This window comes from Squalius cephalus, assembly GCF_949319135.1.
Source record: "Squalius cephalus genome assembly, chromosome: 3".
Lineage (NCBI taxonomy): Eukaryota > Metazoa > Chordata > Actinopteri > Cypriniformes > Leuciscidae > Squalius > Squalius cephalus.
This window is the reverse complement of record NC_137124.1, coordinates 37,638,272-37,656,820: the sequence shown is the minus strand read 5'-3', so window position 1 is coordinate 37,656,820 and position 18,549 is coordinate 37,638,272. Positions and strand designations below refer to the sequence as shown.

Sequence of the window (18,549 nt, the reverse complement as noted above, 5' to 3'; positions counted from 1 at the left end):
CTTATTAAGTGGAGGTCATGTTTCAGGATTCTTTACCTTAGCAAAGTCTCTGATATCCTGACACCTTCAGGAGGTTGGTACTGGAAAGTGGTACTGGAGACTAAAGGCTTCCTGATGGTTTCACACCTAATTGGTCCCCTTAATTCTAAAAGTCTTTTGCAGTTAACATTTTTTCTTCTCAACTTTTTTTTGTGTGACCCTGCTGACCAAATGAGCTTTTCACACTTTAATTTTGTAATGTCCTTTTTGCATCCTCATGGGCATTTAATAATTTTTGACGCACCAGGATGACCATATGTGAGGGTCTAATAGATTGAACCCCCCCTTTAGAATACATTGTATGTGACTATTTCTGCACACTATAGTCATTTTCATGGCTTGATAGCAAGCTCCATAACTAAATAAGTATCTTGCGAGCAAACCTTATCAGACCCAGAGCCTGGGAAATCTCAAGCCTTCACGTCAAAATACCTTGCCAATTCCGCCCGAAGAGGTTATTTACGAGCTTGTAAACAGTGTTTCGGCTCTGTAAAACATCCATCCGCGGCGCCTCGCACCAATCTCGCGATAACACGAGCCTCGCTCACTGAGCTGTATGATGAGAGTTTTCCTCCTCTCGCGAGATCAAAAGAGTTTCCCACGCCTGTTGTTGTGGTGTCTGCCCTTTTCTTTCACTCACCCTGCCCCCCTTCCACTGTCCTCGTCACCCGCCCCCTTTCTCTCTCTCCCTCGCTCCTTCAATCTCCAGTCTGCTTCTGTTGTCTCGGCGGCTGGTAGGGTCTGGGAGAGAATCTCGCGAGTCTTGGAGTTTTGGTGAGAGTTTGTGGAAGATGGCGCCTGTTGTGACAGGGTAAGTCTGAGATTCAGGACTGCTGCAGGAGTTTAGCTCTTCTTACACACTTTCTCTTAAATTAACGGGTTTAATGAAGACATGGCGGGTTTCTTTTCTGTTATGGACGTTTACTGCCCTTCCACTGTGAATGATAGCGCTCAGCCTCTTTATAAGAGCATGTAGAGTGTGTGTTTTTATATTTTGAGTGTAGTGCGCGTGTGTTGTGGGGTTGTTGCATTGAGCCCCGTCGCGGTGCGTCTGCAATGCATGGAGAACCAGCCAGACCGTTTTGTGTAGTCTTTCTAACCACACAACGTCCCGAAATATAATTGGGATTTTTTTTTATACATCTCTGTGTAAGGAAATCCCCATTAACGGAATGCCCCCAGTACACATGGTGTAGAGGCACATTGTATGGTTATAGTAATGCAGTACAGTGGCTTTGTTTCAGGCTTGGTTTCGTTTGGGATTGGAGTGGAAAACACCTCCCCTCTGAATGTGTGCTTTTGTTGCTCTGTCGTTGGTCAGATGTGTTTTTATTGATTGTCTGCGGGGAAATGTGCTCGATTGTGAAGTGTTGTTTACTAAACAGAGCCGCTGGCTCTGCTGTCGCTCACTCGGTGCAGACGAATGATTATTTAATGGCAAGTGCAACTAAGGACATTGAAGCTCACAGACTGGAAAAAGAAGCATGGAAACGTTTAGGACCCTTTTGCATGGCAGTGTTTCGCTTGTGCCACTTTATCGGTGACAAATTATGTGTGATAATGACAGACAGTGTTTCTGTAGCAGGGACATCCAGTAAACCCTTCTCTCTATATATTATTAATTATATATGCATATTCGAATTAAAATATTATTCCTTTTTTTGTTGCAGATATTAATTGTGCGTCGACTTGTGAAATCAGCATTACAGACTTGTTTCACAAACAAAAGTTGCTTCGTTTCGAGATGTAGCCTACATCACGTAAAATAGCGTGTTGTTCAATTCAGTACTCGATTCGTTAGACCGATTCACACTGGTAACTTCTGAGTCTGAACGGTTATTAAAAAAAACTAAAAAACTTATTGGAGTCATTTGTTTGTGAATGACAACTTAGTAGAAAGTATTTTTTTCGTAAATGTCTACTTCAACATATTTCTCCTATCCCACTTAGTTAACTATAAGGCCCATCCAATAGAACAATAATAAAGATAACTATTTTAGCGTCCACACCAACGTTGTTTATTATAATTGCTATGCACAAGCTTGGGTTCATTCTGATTGGCTGTCAATGTTTTTATCTTTCATCACCTGAAGAAAAAAAAAAAAAAAAAGTGAAAGAGATTTCCTGTATTGATATATAGCTGTGGTCTGGACTTCCATGTTCTCACAGAATTAGAACGATTATGTAAACGTTATAGTTATCAATATCAATTTCCTGGTGGGAACAGCCCTTGCGCTATTCTATAGATTTCCCTGAAAAGTGTAGCCTAAATGCTGTGGCGCTTTCAAAACATTTTTTGACAGCAATATTGGTTCAGTGGTGTGCATTTGAGACAATTTGTTCCATCATCCAATGACAGTGGGTGGAAGCGTTTGGGAAACCTGTTTGGAAACAATCATTTTTGGTATTCTTTTTCGTGACACTAGTGGGGGAGAAATTAGACATGTTAAGTGATATATTGCAGTGTCTATTTTCCATTCAATTATTATTGTCACTGTTAATAGTTTTTTATATTCACTATATTGTTATTATGTTGTAATCTTATGCTGCAATGTTGATGTAGAAATTGAGATTTTTTAGTCGATACGTTCATGTCAAAAAGATACTCACCAAAGCACCCGTCAACTACATTTTGTCATGCAGGGAATTGTATATATGTATATAAAAACATATATATGCGTGTAAATATATATGTGTGTGTATGTATATATATATATATAGTCTCTGGTACCTTTCATCATCTTTGTAGACAGCCAAGTAGGTGACAGACATCCCCTGGCTGGGTTTTTTTTTTTTTTCCTCTTCCTTTTTTTGGCGAGAGAGCGAGGGGCGGAGGTGGTGGCAGACTGTTTATTTGGGGGCTTTCCAGCGGACCTGAACCGCCGCTGTTTTGACAACGACTGGTTGACTGGCCACCTGTCCAGCTGATGTCCACCAATGAAATTAGAGATGGCATGTTTGTTAGCATGTGTGAGGGCATCATCATGCCAGTGGCTGCAGCGATTCGAGTCTTTTACAGTTCACTGCACACAGCCTTTTGTGTGGTGCTCCCTGTTTGACCTGATAAAGCTTGGGCTTCTCACGTGAGGCTGGTGCTAGCCTAATGACCACGGGTCTGGTGGGTGTGCTAACACAGTCGGTTGCGCGTTCAGTGTGAAGCATGAGTAATCCTTCTCAATCCTTGTTTACACCTGGTACCAACTTACGTATCAGTTTATCGCCGTTTCGATAGTAGTGGAGTTAGTTTCGATATGAGAAATGCCACTGTATTTTGTAGATAATTCATCAGTCAGTAAGACACTGTTTGCTGTATATGTAGATATTTTATGTTTGAACTTTGCACCATCCTCTGTCACTAATGGGTCTTAAAATAAAACACTCTGAAACAATAAAAAAAATACATAAAAGGAAGGGAAAATCTAGTTTAAAACATGTGCCTAATTCTTCAAAGGTACTCTTTGTATTTATGTTGGTTTTATATGGTTTTGAAAAACTGCCTTTTCAAAAAAAAAAAAAAAAGGCTAAATAAAAGAGTAGTTTAAAACCTCAGTGTGTGTATATATGTGTATATATATATATATATATATATATATATATTTTTTTTTTTTATGTATGTATGTATATATAGTGCTTTCATTGTGTTTTTATTTCTTTTGGAAAGGTTAGCCAGAAAATGTGCTGTGGTGCTCATTGGAAACTATCAATTCCTTTTTTTAAGAAAGATCTTTCGTGTGTGTGGAGGAAAAACAATCCCAGCATCACCTTGAATGATGAAAGCATGAATCACCTCCAGCACAATGCAGCCTGTATCACGCTCCAGGGGAAGAAGATTTTACTTAACATTACACAGACCAATTTCTCTCTCTATTCTTTCTTTGCTAAAGCATATGCAATGTAGACTTGGAGTGCAGCCACTTTCTGTAGTGTATAATGACACGATAAAGTCTGTCCGCTTGGGACAATGAAAGGTGTGTGCCTTGGTAAACAGGTAGACGTGTGTGCGTGAAAGACCTGTTCCCCTGGGGCGTCTCTCCTTCCCTTATACCCATTATGCAGGCAAGACACTCGGAGAAAGCAAAGGGGTTTTGAGGGAAGAGCGGAGGGGCATTCGGTGACCTGTCTGAGCTGAGGAGAAATCAAATGGTGTGTAGCATAAAAGAGAGCATGCATGCTGTCTTGCTTCCTGCCTTGAAAATGAGCAAAGGTAAGCCATTAAAAGAAAGGCTTGTTATTGTTAGCTGGATGGCGCATGCTATTCTCACCTTAATGCAGAGTTGCCATCATTATTGTGGTCTAAGTCTAACCTTAAATGAGTGGTCGGTCCGACTCGGTCAAGACCTTGTGTATGAAGGAAGGAAAAAAGGAAGTTCTCTACTTAGTGTAACTTACTTGCCTGTTGCATCATTTTTAAAAAAAAATTTTTTTCAGCTGCCCATGTACATTTCACATGTTCTCACATCTATTTGCAAAGGTCTCGGTTTGAAATGCGGTCATTTGAGGTGGCGAAGACTGCTGGGGCTTTCCTCAATGGTCACACCAGGAGCTTAGAGGATGAAACGGCAAATTTCGAAGTCATTTAGCTTGGCTCAGAGTCTGCATGGCACCCAGCATCAGTTCTGGTCCTTTGCCATGAGTTGCATTCAATAACTGTTATGTGCAGTCTGATGATCGTGGAAAAAGATCCGCTGTCACTCTGAATGAAACTTTGGAAATGTTTCAAACCATTGGAAACATTCTTTCTTTATTGACTGGTCAGTTGCCTTAAGGATATATGTTGTTTGTAAGTTTATCTCTTTGCCAAAAAGGTCTTGATTTCATTGGCAAGAGTTGTTATTTACTTGTGTGAGCTTGGAATATTTTAAATGGTCTTAGCTTTGTCAGTAGGGATCTGAATGGCATTATCATACAGAGCCAAAAAATTGCTGTTGTGGTTTGATGAAAAACTGGGTAAAAAAAAAACACCCAATCCCCCATTGTGTTTGACTTGGCATGGATAATGTATGAGGTAAAGAGAGCCCGAGTGCTACGGTGTTTGTGGTGCCCTTTTATTCTTGAATTTCCTCATTCTTGCACTGGCCGGTTGGTTGTGATTACAGCATAGCCAAGGGAACTTTGCTTTCTTCACTGTCAGCAGTTTTTTTTCTTCTTTTTTTCAAACATCCAGGATGTTTAATTCAGAAAACATGGAAGTGATTGCCTTGACTGTTTTGTATTTGATTTCTGAGTTAATTTACCCTGAAGTTATGAATGTTTCTGGACAAATGCTTAGGCTAATCTGGAACGTTGATAGCCTGGTTAAGGGTAAAATAGGTTTTATCACCAGTGAGGTACGCATGAACGTGTCTGAGGACCTCATGAACCTCTGTATGAAAAAGAAACAAAGCTAGACAGAAAAAAGCCTCTGATTGTCCATGACAGGAAAATGGCCCCACGTTGATGAATTGTTTGTTTTGGCTTGGGGAAGGACCTCAGCACTGTGGAGTGACTGATTGACAGTGTTTACTTTCTAGTGGTCCAGCTGTTTTTAAGAGTGTGCCCTGTAATTGAACACAGCGACAGCGACGTTTTGTTGATATATTTCAGATTTCTTGAATGTGTTGGAACTTATAACCCCCAAAAATAAAAGAGTTTTGATCAAAAAAAAAAAGTTTGATGGACTAATAATGGGCTATTTAGTAGAGATGCACCGATTGTTTATTCGCTGATTGTTTTTTTTGTTTTTTTGATTTTTAAGTTTAAGATTGAATGTTTTTTTTAAGTATGTGAAGTGGAAAAATAAAGTTTTTTTATGTAAATTAATTTAGTTTAAACGTAGTGATCTGTTATTGAAACTGATATCATTCTATATAGCCTACAGTATTAGGGGTGTAACAATATTTCGTGTCACAATATATCACAATACAAAAATGCAACAATGTATCATGGATAGTGACAATATGTTTTGTGTATGGTTCACCCAAAATAAAAATTACTGTCTAAGAAAAAGTTTTCAGAGTTTTAGTGTCAGTACTACATTAATCTAGCCTGGAAATCCAGACCTAAATCTGAAAGATTAATGGTCTGGCATCGACTAATGAAAATCGGCCAGCTCGAGGGGCGGCACCAAGCAAACATTTGAAAATCTCACTGCACACAATTGGATAATACTACGACCAATCACAACAAGCCCCATACGCTTAGCTACCAGCGGAGCTAACTGGTAGATTAGACTCTTGCCGTATCCAATCGGCAAAACAGCAAAAACGCCCTTGTTGCAAAGGAACGATTCGAGCGCCGTCTTCTGTTCCTCTTATAGATAAAAAGCCAAGTCTAACTCGTTCATTGTAGCGGCCAAAGCCGTTTCAAACAACTGGTGTTCATCCTTAGCCATCTTGCAATGTTCACAGCGCTGTCGTCATCTGTTTAGCTCGCCTCTGGCCCGCCTATATCAGATAAACCCGATGTGATTGGTGCAGCTCGGATACAAGGGCATATTTAATGAGCATCATTACTCAACGCCAGAGTAACTCGCTGAGCAAATTCAACTTGTGCTCTCGCGAGAACTCTGGACTTCCAGGGTAACATTAATCTACTATATAATGTTGAATATAATGTATAATTATGCAAGGGGGGAATATTTGTGGGTCCTGGTAATGCCAAGTGTCTTATGTAAATGACAATGTCTTATGTTACCAGTAAAAAGTTGCCTACATTATTTTAAATACTTTAAATATATTAAATATCTAGTCAGTGACAATGCAAGCATATTTGTCTAAAATAATTCTGTATTTTCAGCAGAAACATGAATATTTGTTAACCTTTTACCATATGTCTTGGAGTATCGCAATAATATCGTATTGTGAGTTCAGTATCGTGATATGTTTCGAATGGTGACGTGGGTATTGTTACACCCCTTGTACCGTTTAAAAGTTTGAGGTCTGTAAGATCTCTAATGTTTTTTGTTTTTTTTAAAAGCCTCTTATGCTCACCCAAGGATGCTGTAAAAAACCTGATATTGTGAAATAATGTACAATGTTTTCATTTATATATTTCAAAATTTAATTCACTCCTATATGATGGCAAAGCCTAATTTTCATAAATCAATCTAATATTGTGGTGCCGCTTAATATTTTTTTGTGGAAACTGTGATGCATTTTTCAGCATTCTTTGAGTAGAAAGTTCAAAAGAACAGCATTTATTTGAAATCGATTATTTTTATAACAATTTAAAAGTCTTTAGTGTCACTTTGATCAATTTAATGTGTCTGTGCTGAATAAAATAATTCTTTTCTTTAAAAAAAAAAAAACAAAACAATTCTGACACTAATAATTGGTTAGTCTGCTTGTGTGAATTCCTAATATTTAGCTTCTTATTTCCCCCTATAATGTTATTTTGATCCTCCATTCCACTAACCACATTTGAAAAAAACAACAACCACCCCATTTGATCAGCTTGTCATCCAATTTCAGTGTGGATTTCTATGTTCCGCTACTACCCAGGTCTTTACTTTTAGTGAGGAATACACTATTTAGAGAGCCTGTGGAGCGCAGCCTGGCCGGCATCTCTCCAGGACAAGGACATCTATTAGGCTGCTAAGCGCCGTTCCTCAGGGATCTGAGGAGGATGACAAGAGACACTTGAAGTGGCTGGCACTTGGGAGTTGACCGCAAAGGAATGACATCGCAAGGTCTGGATGACCTTGCATCTTGCATGAGGAGTCAGTCCTTTAGAAACACAATCTTTCTTTGACAGAGTCGTCAAATGAGCAAGTGGAAGTGCTTTGTTGATAAGTTCATTACCTGGTCGTTCTTTTAATTTACTGCTTTAAGACAATTTCTTGGTTGTTTCAAATATTCTAACAGCAACTCAGTCTTGTCTTTTTTTATATGCTTCAGTATGTCCTAAAACATAAATATAATGATATATCAGTGGCCGATGTTATTCACGGATAATTGCCAACATGTAGCCTAATTATTATTATTGACAACAAACGGTTTTGTAAAATTTTTATAAACCTAAGCCTAAATCATGTCAGTTTTTGAGGATTATTTTAAAATCTTCGCACCATGTTGTGTTGTGGTTAGACTTAATTGGGACCATCTGCTGTAAGTGAAAATATGCCATTTCCTGTTTTTGTCAAGTAGCCTAATAAGCAAAAATGCAGTTTAAAGAGTATGCTTTCTCTCATTCTGTCTGTGCTATTTTAAAAGGTTTTAATTGTTTCTACATATGCATCAGATAGACTTCTTTTGCCATCACAATGCGTCTCGCTGTTTTTTTTTTTTTTTCACCTTGCGCCATAAGTACTGTTGCTATAATGCTGTGTCATGTTAAAAGTTGTAACTTTGGGTATTGCGACCCTTGCACTCTGTTTTGTTTTTTTGTTTTCTATTAGTTGACAGCTTTCCAAAGATTTATGACACATGGCAGTCTGATCTATATCATTTTTGATTCCTATTATGATTTTTATGAAACAAAATACTAGTGGTCGACCGATATAGATTTTTTTGGTGGCAAATCATTTTACTTAATTTTTTATATTTTAGAATTAAATAATTAAAAAAAAATGATTAATCTGTAAAAATAAACAGATATATACTTAAGAAAGATGTAGACTTCTTAATTCTGTAATCCTATTACAGTATTATTCACAAATAAAGAAATTGTACAAAAGAAAAAAGAAAGAAAGTAAACACTGTCACCAACTGGGCACTCAGTAATCCGGTAGGCCGCACTGGGAATCGTATTTCTTCAAATAAAGACAATAAGACACTAATTTTACATAAGCATACAGTGAAAACGACATGAATATGACATGTTGGGCAACTGGACAAAGCGCAGCATAGTTTGAAATCAAAGGTTTAAAGTTTAGCGATCTTGCATCTCCTGTCCTCATTCAATTCGCACTGACGGACTGTCAATCACAAAATACACGTGTTTATATTCAGGCTACAAATGCACCCTTCAGAAACGTGGGTTTCTGCGTTCTCAGTGCCATCAAATTAAAAGTCCCGCTTTTGACACATCGGTCAAACAATCTTTACAATGCATGGCATTCTGGCCAACGATGGGATTTTTCCTTTGCTGACAAATTTTATGTATTTTTTTAGTGGCCGACCGATAATTCGCCAAGGCCGATATATTATCAACCGATATTAGGCATTTTTTTAAATATCGGTATCGGATGATAATATATCTTGTGTGAAGGTAGTGAATTATAATTTTTGAATTAGCTTGCCTCTTTCAGTTGAAAGTGTTAAAAACAAAAATACAATTATTCAATACCAGACGTCAGATAATGTCAGTTTTTTTTTTTTGTTTGTTTTTTGGACATGAACTTGAGGGATTCATTTGTTTGATGATGTCAGAGAAGGATTGATGTATGTGACATTAGGTGGGATTGTCCCTTTCAAGAGCTGCTTCAGTCAGAATTGGACTTGAGTGAAGAAAAGCGAGTGTTAGGAAGCTGAAAGAGGAACAAAGAGTAGCTCTGAATGTGTGCGTTTCCTCTGCTGATACAACCACGCATAGAGAAACCAGACAGTGAGTTAGAGCTGACATGTGTAGGCAACACATCACTGCGACACCTTCCTGTCTATTGGACCTTATAACCCCTCACCCAGCTACAGATTGCAAAATGAGCTTAAGGTCACAAAGTTTTTGAAGTATTTTTTTCTCTTCTTTTTCCTCGCATCTGTCTGTGGAAACAGCTATTGTGTTGGTCAGCCCACACAATAGTCACATCTTGAGCTGAAGATTTGAAATGCGTGCAATATTACGGCACAGTCTGACATCACTAGTGCTTTACTGGATGCTCTGAGCCCCCCCGTTAACTTCTGAATAACAGATTCCCACAAAAAAAAAGTTTGGACTTGTCCCTCAAACAAAAATAGTGCGGTTATGTGTTTTTATAATCACACTGACTTTATTGCTGGAGGTCGCATGGTCATTTTATTTTCATGAATTATTCAGCAAGGTTGCGTGAAATTTATCAAAAGTGACGGTAAAGTAATTTATAAATAATGTCACAAAAGATTTCTATTTCCAAAAGATGCTGTTGTTTTGAACTTTCTATTCATCAAACAATAAATTAGCCTAGATAAAAAAAATGTATCCTGTATTAAGCAACACAACTGTTTTCAACATTTCTGAAGGATCATGTGACACTGAAGACTGGAGTAATGTTGCTGAAAATTTAGCATTGCCATCTCAGGAATAAATTACATTTTTAAAATATACTAAAATAGAAAACAGTTACTTTTAATTGTAATATTTCACAATATTACTGGGGTTTTTTTTCTGTCTGTTTAAAAAAAAAATCAAATAAATGCATCCTTGGTGAGCATAAGAGACTTCTTTCAAAAACATTTTAAAAAATCCAAAACTGTTGGACGGTTGTGTATTTCTTACGAGAATACGATGTAGTCTTGACATATTTTACTTTTTTTTATTTATTTATTGTGATGCCATGTAATAACTTTAAGTTATTAACTTTAAAAAAAGCATTTTAAGAATATAGATTCATGTTATTCTTTCAGTGCCACAAGCATTCATTTCTAATTGTATGTGTCCTGTCCTAAATCTTGTTCATGCGCTATCCTGTCCACTTTCCATCAGTCAGAATGAAAACTAGAAATATTATATGAAGAAGAACTGTTATTTTAAGCACTTCCATGTTTTGTAAAGGGGAAACTGTTGGCCCAATGATTAAGAAACACAAGTGAGAACACAAAGGTCACAGGTTCAGTCCCAGGTTAGGGTAACCTCTTTTGGAAAGCTCTTTAGTTTCCTGCACTGCAAATGTTCCTCGGAGGTAGAGGTAGACACTTCACCTCAGGTTGTTCCGGGGTTTTAGGCTCCTGCAATTAGTGTACTTGAAGTTTCTTTGGCCGAAAAGCTTCCACTAAGTGATGAGTAAGGCCTGTGATTTTCTTTCAGCGATAGTTGTGGGACTTGGATTAAAATGAATCCGGCAGCGCAAGCTCAGTATTTGCACAAGCTCACATCCTGAATGTGAACGCCAGGATACGACTGCCAGTCAGAGAACCTCCAGTGAAATACACCATGACCCAATACCGATAGGACGTCAGTGTCCTTTTCTTTTCTTCCCCTTAGTGTGGTTTAGCTCTGGTTGAAGCATGAGGCAAACAAGACCATTTCTTCCAGACGTTTAAGGGAATGTTGTTGTTTTTTCTCTTCTGGTGTGCCTAAGTTGAACTAAAAGCGTACGCACGCGGAGATGAGTGAGTTTGCGTGTGTAAACGCATGAGCTTGAACGATTGTTTTAGGCGAACGACCAGCTGCGAAACTGCTCTCCAGAAGTCCCATATGGATATTCTATGGGCTCTGCTTGATGTTGGAAGTGGTCAGAAGGAGAAAGAGGGAGGTTTTCTTTGACTCTTTCCCTGTCATTAAAATATCCCCATGTCAAAGAAAAAGCTGCCGTTGTGAGCTCAGCCATATGCGCCTTGCCCGAGGCGACCCAACTCGGCCCAACCTAACAACCAAACCAGAGCTGTCCCTCTTCCAAAAAAAAAGCCCCTCCCTTGTGCTGTTGGCAGGGGCATTTAAGGGCAGGCATTAGGGCCACGTCTCAATAGCACCCTTCTCTTAAAATAGGGTCCTGCGGATGACTTGATCTCCTTTACTTGCTACTTTGATTATGTAACTTCTTAAAGTTTTGACAAGAGTGACGACAGAGACTTACCATTAATGCGCCGTTTTCAGATTGACCTCAGGATTATTCCAAACAGATCAGCCACATGTCAAAGTAATGGTCCAATGACATAATGTTCTATTAATTTATTCATAACTGCATTGGATAGTCACACATAAAATGACTGGAATGCCTCTCTTTGAGCATGTTATGATTTCTGAATTACTATTGGGTGGGGGCATAAAGGACATTTCTTCATATCACAATGATTTAAAAAATAAATAGTTTGGCATGATAATTTATTTTGACTCTCATTAATGTGAGTCAAGGTCAAGAAAACTTAATATTTATGATATATTGATGATATTTGTATAGCCACATGACAAATTTTTTTCAGAACCATATAAAACATGAGCACAAAGAATATGTTTCTAATAACTAGACTTTTTAAAAGACATTTCTATTTCTTTATTGTGGACATTTATGTCATTGACCCATCTATTGATAAGCTGATTTATTAGGATTATTCCAAACTGAGGTCAAAAAGTCTCTATTAAAAATAACAGATAATTTACGTTTTGCGTTTTACATATTTAAAAAATATATATTTAAAAACATTTTTCCACCATAATAAAGATGTTCACTCGCATGTATTAAAGCTGTAAGAAAATATATAATCTCTTTTTACTTGATGGTCTCACCACATGACATTTTTAGTCACACGACATCATTAAGTCAACTTGACACATGTTTTAAAATCGATTTTTAAAAGATTTTTCCATTTCTTCATCATGGACACTATTGACCCATCAATTAATGGGCCGTTTTCAGAGCTGACCTCAAGATTCTTCCAAACGGATCAGCCACATGTCAAACTGATATTATCCAGTCATGGCACTTGCCACACTGCCCAATATGAGCCATCCTTGCCCAGTCAGAATAACATTAATCAGATGAACTTGTCCCAACAAAAATAACTTTATTCCTGTACGTATGGAACGTCTGAAGGAAAGCATATGGTCGGGTTTGGCTCACTCATGGTTAGTCGTTCAGTTTTACCACCATTAACCCCTTTTTAGACCTTTCCCATAATTTCCTCTCTCTTTCTCATTTAGTCTTGGATTTCTCCTGTTATTCCCTTTCTTTCTTTATGTGCAATCCAGATTTCCTTGGAGGCTTGGCAAACAGGGAGGGTTGTGAGAATGTTTGTTCAGAGTCTCGTATCCTCACTAATGTGATGGTTGGCTCCTGGGCCGATACATGTTGGCACAGCTCGGGCCTCTCCCAGCGACAAGTTTCGCCAAATGCTGTAGTCTACGAAGCACATACTGAAAGATTTAGGAAAGCCCTCGGCTCGCTGTTAGGTGCTGTCAAAAGGTCAGCATAATTCGGTAATTTGAGGTAACCGCTAACTCGACTCAGATGATTTCCACAAGTTAATATCTTTCAGCTCTCCATATCGTGTAATGACTCGGTAGGAAGGAAATGGAAACCTCAACTGAGCGTTAACTAACTGCTTGCTCATGGCTAACTCTGTTAACAGTACATTAATTCTGAATGAACTAATGGTTGGTGCCGCTATAAAAGGTAAAGTTAATCCATATGTTCAAACAGGCTTGAAGCTGGTCTTGGTAGAAGAAGGAGCGAAGCAGACACTGAATGGAGATGATTCACAACATGCTTTGCTGATTTGGCTAATTCCTCGCATTTGGGCTGTGGTACACCACTGGTGTTTTGCATCGGCCTCCGTCATATTTATTTCAGCACTCAGCGTCAAATTGTAGTGGCGTCACTGGCGTGCGTGTTCAATTGAAAATGAAGAGTGGAAATGAATTCAAATGAGACGTGATTGTGTGTAAACTTTTAATGTGTTGCCAGGTTCTTAGATGAGAGTATCAGGTGTCAGATCTCTATAGACGGGGTTGTTTGCCTCTGGTCCTGCCGGCACACAAGGTTGTCCAGTAGTGCTGGTGTGGTGTGACTATTGTTGCTGTGACTTCAGGAAGATGGTATTTCTCAATAAGAAGACGCTGTAAATGTAGTCGTGGGGTTTAGAACGCAGAAATCTATCTGTCTGCCCTACGGGGAACTCATGATAGATGGGACACACACACACACACAATTAAATGTGAAAGATGAATCATCATTGTGGTTAGTGCTTGTTAGCTTTTTCAAAGAGGAATTCATTTTCTTAAAGATGACATGTGCGATTTATGTTTTAATGTTAAAATAGTTCCTCCTAACCATAAAGTCTTGAAAATAACTCTTAAGACAATTACAGATTCCACATCACAACTATCCACCTTATTTTCACTGTGAAAGTAAGCTATTTTCTGTGAATGTATGAGACTTCAAATTCATTAACTAGAAGAATAACAAAGTGCAGTAAACTACTGTAAAACTATTTGCATATGAACCAGTTTTTGATTACGATAATAAATGAAAATAACAATATGCAACATTAAGCAGCATAACGGATTATTTTTGTGCAGCTAAAATAACTGGAAGTGAATGAGAGCAAAAGTCTTAAACATTGAATTAAATAGTCAGCAGTGCACTTTTATGTTGAAAAAGGGTGGATAGTGAATCACTTTCAGAGTGTTTCCCCCCTAACTGATGATCATTGCCACCAATGGTCTTGTATGCGTGTGTACAGCCGATTACACATGCAAAATCTGTCTGTGCGCATTCAGTACATGCGTCCTATGCTTACGATCAAACTTGCATCACACTCTTCTTTTTTTTTAGTACAGTCTGACATTTTGTGAACGTGCAGCTCAACTGATACTGTGAGATAAGGGTGCGACTACATTTGCACATGAGAGGAGTGCTTTTAGAAACCTTTTTGAAAACAGTTGAAATTACACACTTAAGCTTTAAGACTGCAATATTTCATTAGGAAGGCAATGGACCCTTTTTATATTTTTTTTGGTTCTCAGAAGCAGAAGTCATCATAGTTGGGTAAACTTCTATAGTGGTGAATGGAGACGACAGCAAATATATATTTTAGTATTTTGCTCCAATAGCAAAAGAAGAAAAAAAAATCAGTGATGATTTTCCAAATTAGGAAAACAATATAGAGAGATTGATTACGTCAGTCAGACGGCAATATATCCTCATAGCAGTGTTGATACATTTTTTGTCATTAACTGACAAGGTAATTAAAGATGGATGATATATCGGGCACCATATCGGTATCAGCCGATATATGTTAAGATATGTTATTGTTATCCGCCCAATAAGAAAATGTGGCCGATATATTACAGCTGATAAATAATGGATTATTTCCTCCAGCTGAGACACCTCAGATGCGCAACTGTTCGCCATGATGGTTTTGAATTGCTTAAAATGTGATTGGAATCACTTAAAAAAAGGAAAATACAGTTAAAGGAATCATTCGGAGTAAAATCAACCTAGGGTCCTTTGCACCATGACATCGAGCCAAACACCCCCCCAGAAGCCTTTTTTCCCTTGGTTGAACATTTAGGTTCTGTACTCATAAAACGAGGCATTGGAAAGTTTTTAAGTACATCAGGAGTTTATTTAAATAACACTTGGCTGACGGCTCATGCCACTGCTAACCCGGACGTCGACGTCACTTCACTGAGTTTAGAAAAGCACGTAAAAGACCTGACAGAAAGTGATGCATAAGGATGTAGTGTAACGACGAATTATTATTTTTTCCTAAGTGTTGACAACTTAGTGTTAACAAGTAATTGTTGCAAAAACTGGTACTACCAACAAAATATTAGTGCATTCCTGGAACTGGGTGTCGTACACTACATCCTTATGCATCGCTTTCTGTCAGGACTTTTACGTGCTTTTCTCAACTCAGTGAAGTGACCTCGACGTCCGGGTTAGCAGTAGCATGAGCCGTCAGGCAAGTGTTATTTAAATAAACTCCTGATGTACTTACAAACTTTCCAATGACTCGTTTTATGAGTACAGAACCTATTTGTACTACTGTAGAAGTTTGGTACTATTCTGGGCATTATTAGTGGGGTAATTTACGAGATACAAATATGGAGCCATTAGCACCTGCACTAAGCCATTCGGCTGATATCTCGAAATAAGCTTTAACTTTAAAAATGTTCAACCAAGGGAAAAAAGGCTTCTGGGGGGGGTGTTTGGCTCGATGTCATGGTGCAAAGGACCCTACTTTGCACTCGACTGTATCGCAAAACCACACAGCTCTCAGTTCCGGAGAGAGGAGGGGAATAATGATAGTGGGCGGTGTTTTGTGTGACGTCCACCTGTGAATGCAGACACGATGCGTTTACATTACACTGAGATCCGATCACAATGCGTCCTCGGCTACCTCCGAACCTGGACACGCTGCTCGGATAACATTCCGATCAGAAGCACGTTTACACTTGTCTTTTCAATGTGTACAGTACTGTGCAAAAGTCTTAGGCATTTTAATATCCCCACCCCAAAAATGTCCCCAAAAATGGTTTTAAATCAGTTATTTATATCTTTTGCTGTAGTGTGTCAGTAGGAACTATCAGTTTACATTTCCAAACATTCTTTTTGCCATTAATTGTAATAATCCAGTGAGATTTCTGAATCTGACAATAGCCGGTATGATCTGATCTCACCATCATCGAGTCCGTCTGTGATTACATGAAGAAACAGAAAAAACTGAGACAAACTAAATCCAGAAGAACTGCAGGAATGTCTCCAAGATGCTTGAAGAAACCTTCCTGCAAAGCTACCTGAAAAACTGTGCGCAAGTGTACCTCGACAAAAGCTGTTTTAAACGCAAAGGGTCGTTGCACCAAATATTGATTTGGATTAGTTAATAGAAGTTAAATCATAAATAAATTCAATTTATGATTTTATTTTTGAAAGCATTCTCACTTTACAGCATTTTAACACAAGTGCCAGTACTTTTCACAGTAGGCTACTGTAGCTTTGCAGGAAGGTTTCTTCAAGCATCTTGGAGACGTTCCCGCAGTTCTTCTGGATTTAGTTTGTCTCAGTTTTTTCTGTTTCTTCATGTAATCACAGACGGACTCGATGATGGTGAGATCAGATCATACCGGCTGTTGTCAGATTCCTTGTGCATACAGAAATCTCTGGATTATTACAATTAATGGCAAAAAGAATGTTTGGAAATGTAAACTGATATTTCCTACTGACACACTACAGCAAAAGATATAAATAAATGACTTAAAACCATTTTTGCCTAAGACTTTTGCACAGTACTGTATGTGGACAACATCCGGATACAGGTCGCATGTTAATGCCAAGTGTAAACGCAGCCATTGATCAAACTCACTTTCCTATAACTTTCTAGTAATCCTGAAGTCCTTGATTAGCTTGTTCAGGTGTGTTTGATTAGGGTTGGAGCAAAACTCTGCAGGACAGTGGACCTCAAGGGCTCCTGGTTCAGAGCTTAATTTCAGCGTTAAGTGTTTCCCCCTCTGTTTGTGAAGCCAATTCAGGTGCACAAAGAACATATTTTGTTTTTATTGTTATCAGTACAACATATTGCACAACCGTTTAATAAAAGACTGTAGCCTTCACATCTTGTGACTCATTCCTTTTGGAATGACTTCAGGACTTCTCTGTTTTCCTGAACTATGCACGTCCACGCTGTGAATAGAGCAGTGGTAACAGTGGATAGCTCAGTTAGAAAACCCCACAGGCGTTGAAATGGTATCTGCACTTTTAATCCTCTCCTGTCTGTTTTTGATGATGTCACTACCTATGGCCCTACAGCTACCCATACCGATGTTCAGTTGTTGCTGGTTGTTATGTTAGGCAGATGAGATGAGTGCCAGATACCAAGACACTTTTATATTGTCAACACAGTCATATGCTGTGCTCTTTCTCTTTTTTGGGATGTTTATGTTTGTCCAAACCCAGAAAGGGGTTTTCAGTACCTGATGCCTCTAATATCTGGAAAACAGTATGGACAAGACTTATCTGTATGTAATTTATATAATACAATTTGGCTGAACACAAAATTGTTGAAATTAGATATTATTTTTACATCATATTTAGTCAAATTTCACTCAAAGTTAGTTGAGTAAACAAACATTTTTTACCCAGCTTTGACATAATAGGAGAAACAGTCAGCATTGTTTAAACGGTGTCCAAGAGAGACCAAATGAAAAGTAAATAGATAGAAGTAAATGAAAAACAGTACAAATAGGGGGGGAAGGGAGGAAGAAAAGGAGAAAATCAAACCGTCGAAGTTTGCTGCTCTTGAGAAACGTGGTTTCAACATCATGTTCTGTGATTTACAGTGTGCTTGTTTGAGCGTGTTAATCCGAGTACACACTGTACGATTTTGGACATGACTTGGCCATCTGAGACACATTTTGAGAATCCTAAAAGATTCCTCTGATCCTGGGTCAAAATCTGAAGTCTTTGATCAATAGTTTGACATGTTGCAGCCAATTAATGACCATTGCGATCAAATTTGACCTCAGACGAAATTCTGGCGGTGTCGGAAGTTTTGAAACGCAGTCCTGCAGTGTGACTTCTCCAACAATGACCATTAAATCAAAAACCAATGGGAGAACCGAACCTGATGACGCACTTTGTGGGACAACAACAAACCACCACTTGCTCCACAGACACACACGACACGTCTTCGCTTTTTCTTCTTCTTCGTTTTCTTTTCATCAAAATTAGCGCTAGAGATTGTTTTTGTTTGCGGGCCACCATTTCTATCCCACATGTAAATGCAGCTCTGAGTCAGCGAACGTGTCCCGGATTGATGATGTAAAACTGCGGACGTGTCTTCTTCTGGCTTTAGTCACTCCTCGTACATCTCTGTTGGTTTCCTGCACATTCAGTCAGTAGGATTATGATATAACGGAGAAATGCTATAAATGCTCCTAGTTTTTTGATAACATTTAGCA

At 38.4% G+C, this 18,549-nt stretch overlaps 1 protein-coding gene across 2 annotated transcripts in view; it reads left to right on the top strand.

Moving 5' to 3' along the window:
* Nucleotides 1-693: 693 nt before the first annotated feature.
* Nucleotides 694-18,549, top strand: part of rbpjb (recombination signal binding protein for immunoglobulin kappa J region b) — a 54,202-nt gene continuing 36,346 nt past the window's right edge. The window contains exon 1 of one of the 2 annotated variants that reach the window (XM_079866817.1): nucleotides 694-850. In XM_079866817.1, the coding sequence (XP_079722943.1) occupies nucleotides 831-850 (20 nt within the window). In that variant the 5' untranslated portion in view covers nucleotides 694-830. The remainder of the gene's footprint in view (nucleotides 851-18,549) is intronic. The other variant, XM_079866816.1, reaches the window with a different exon arrangement.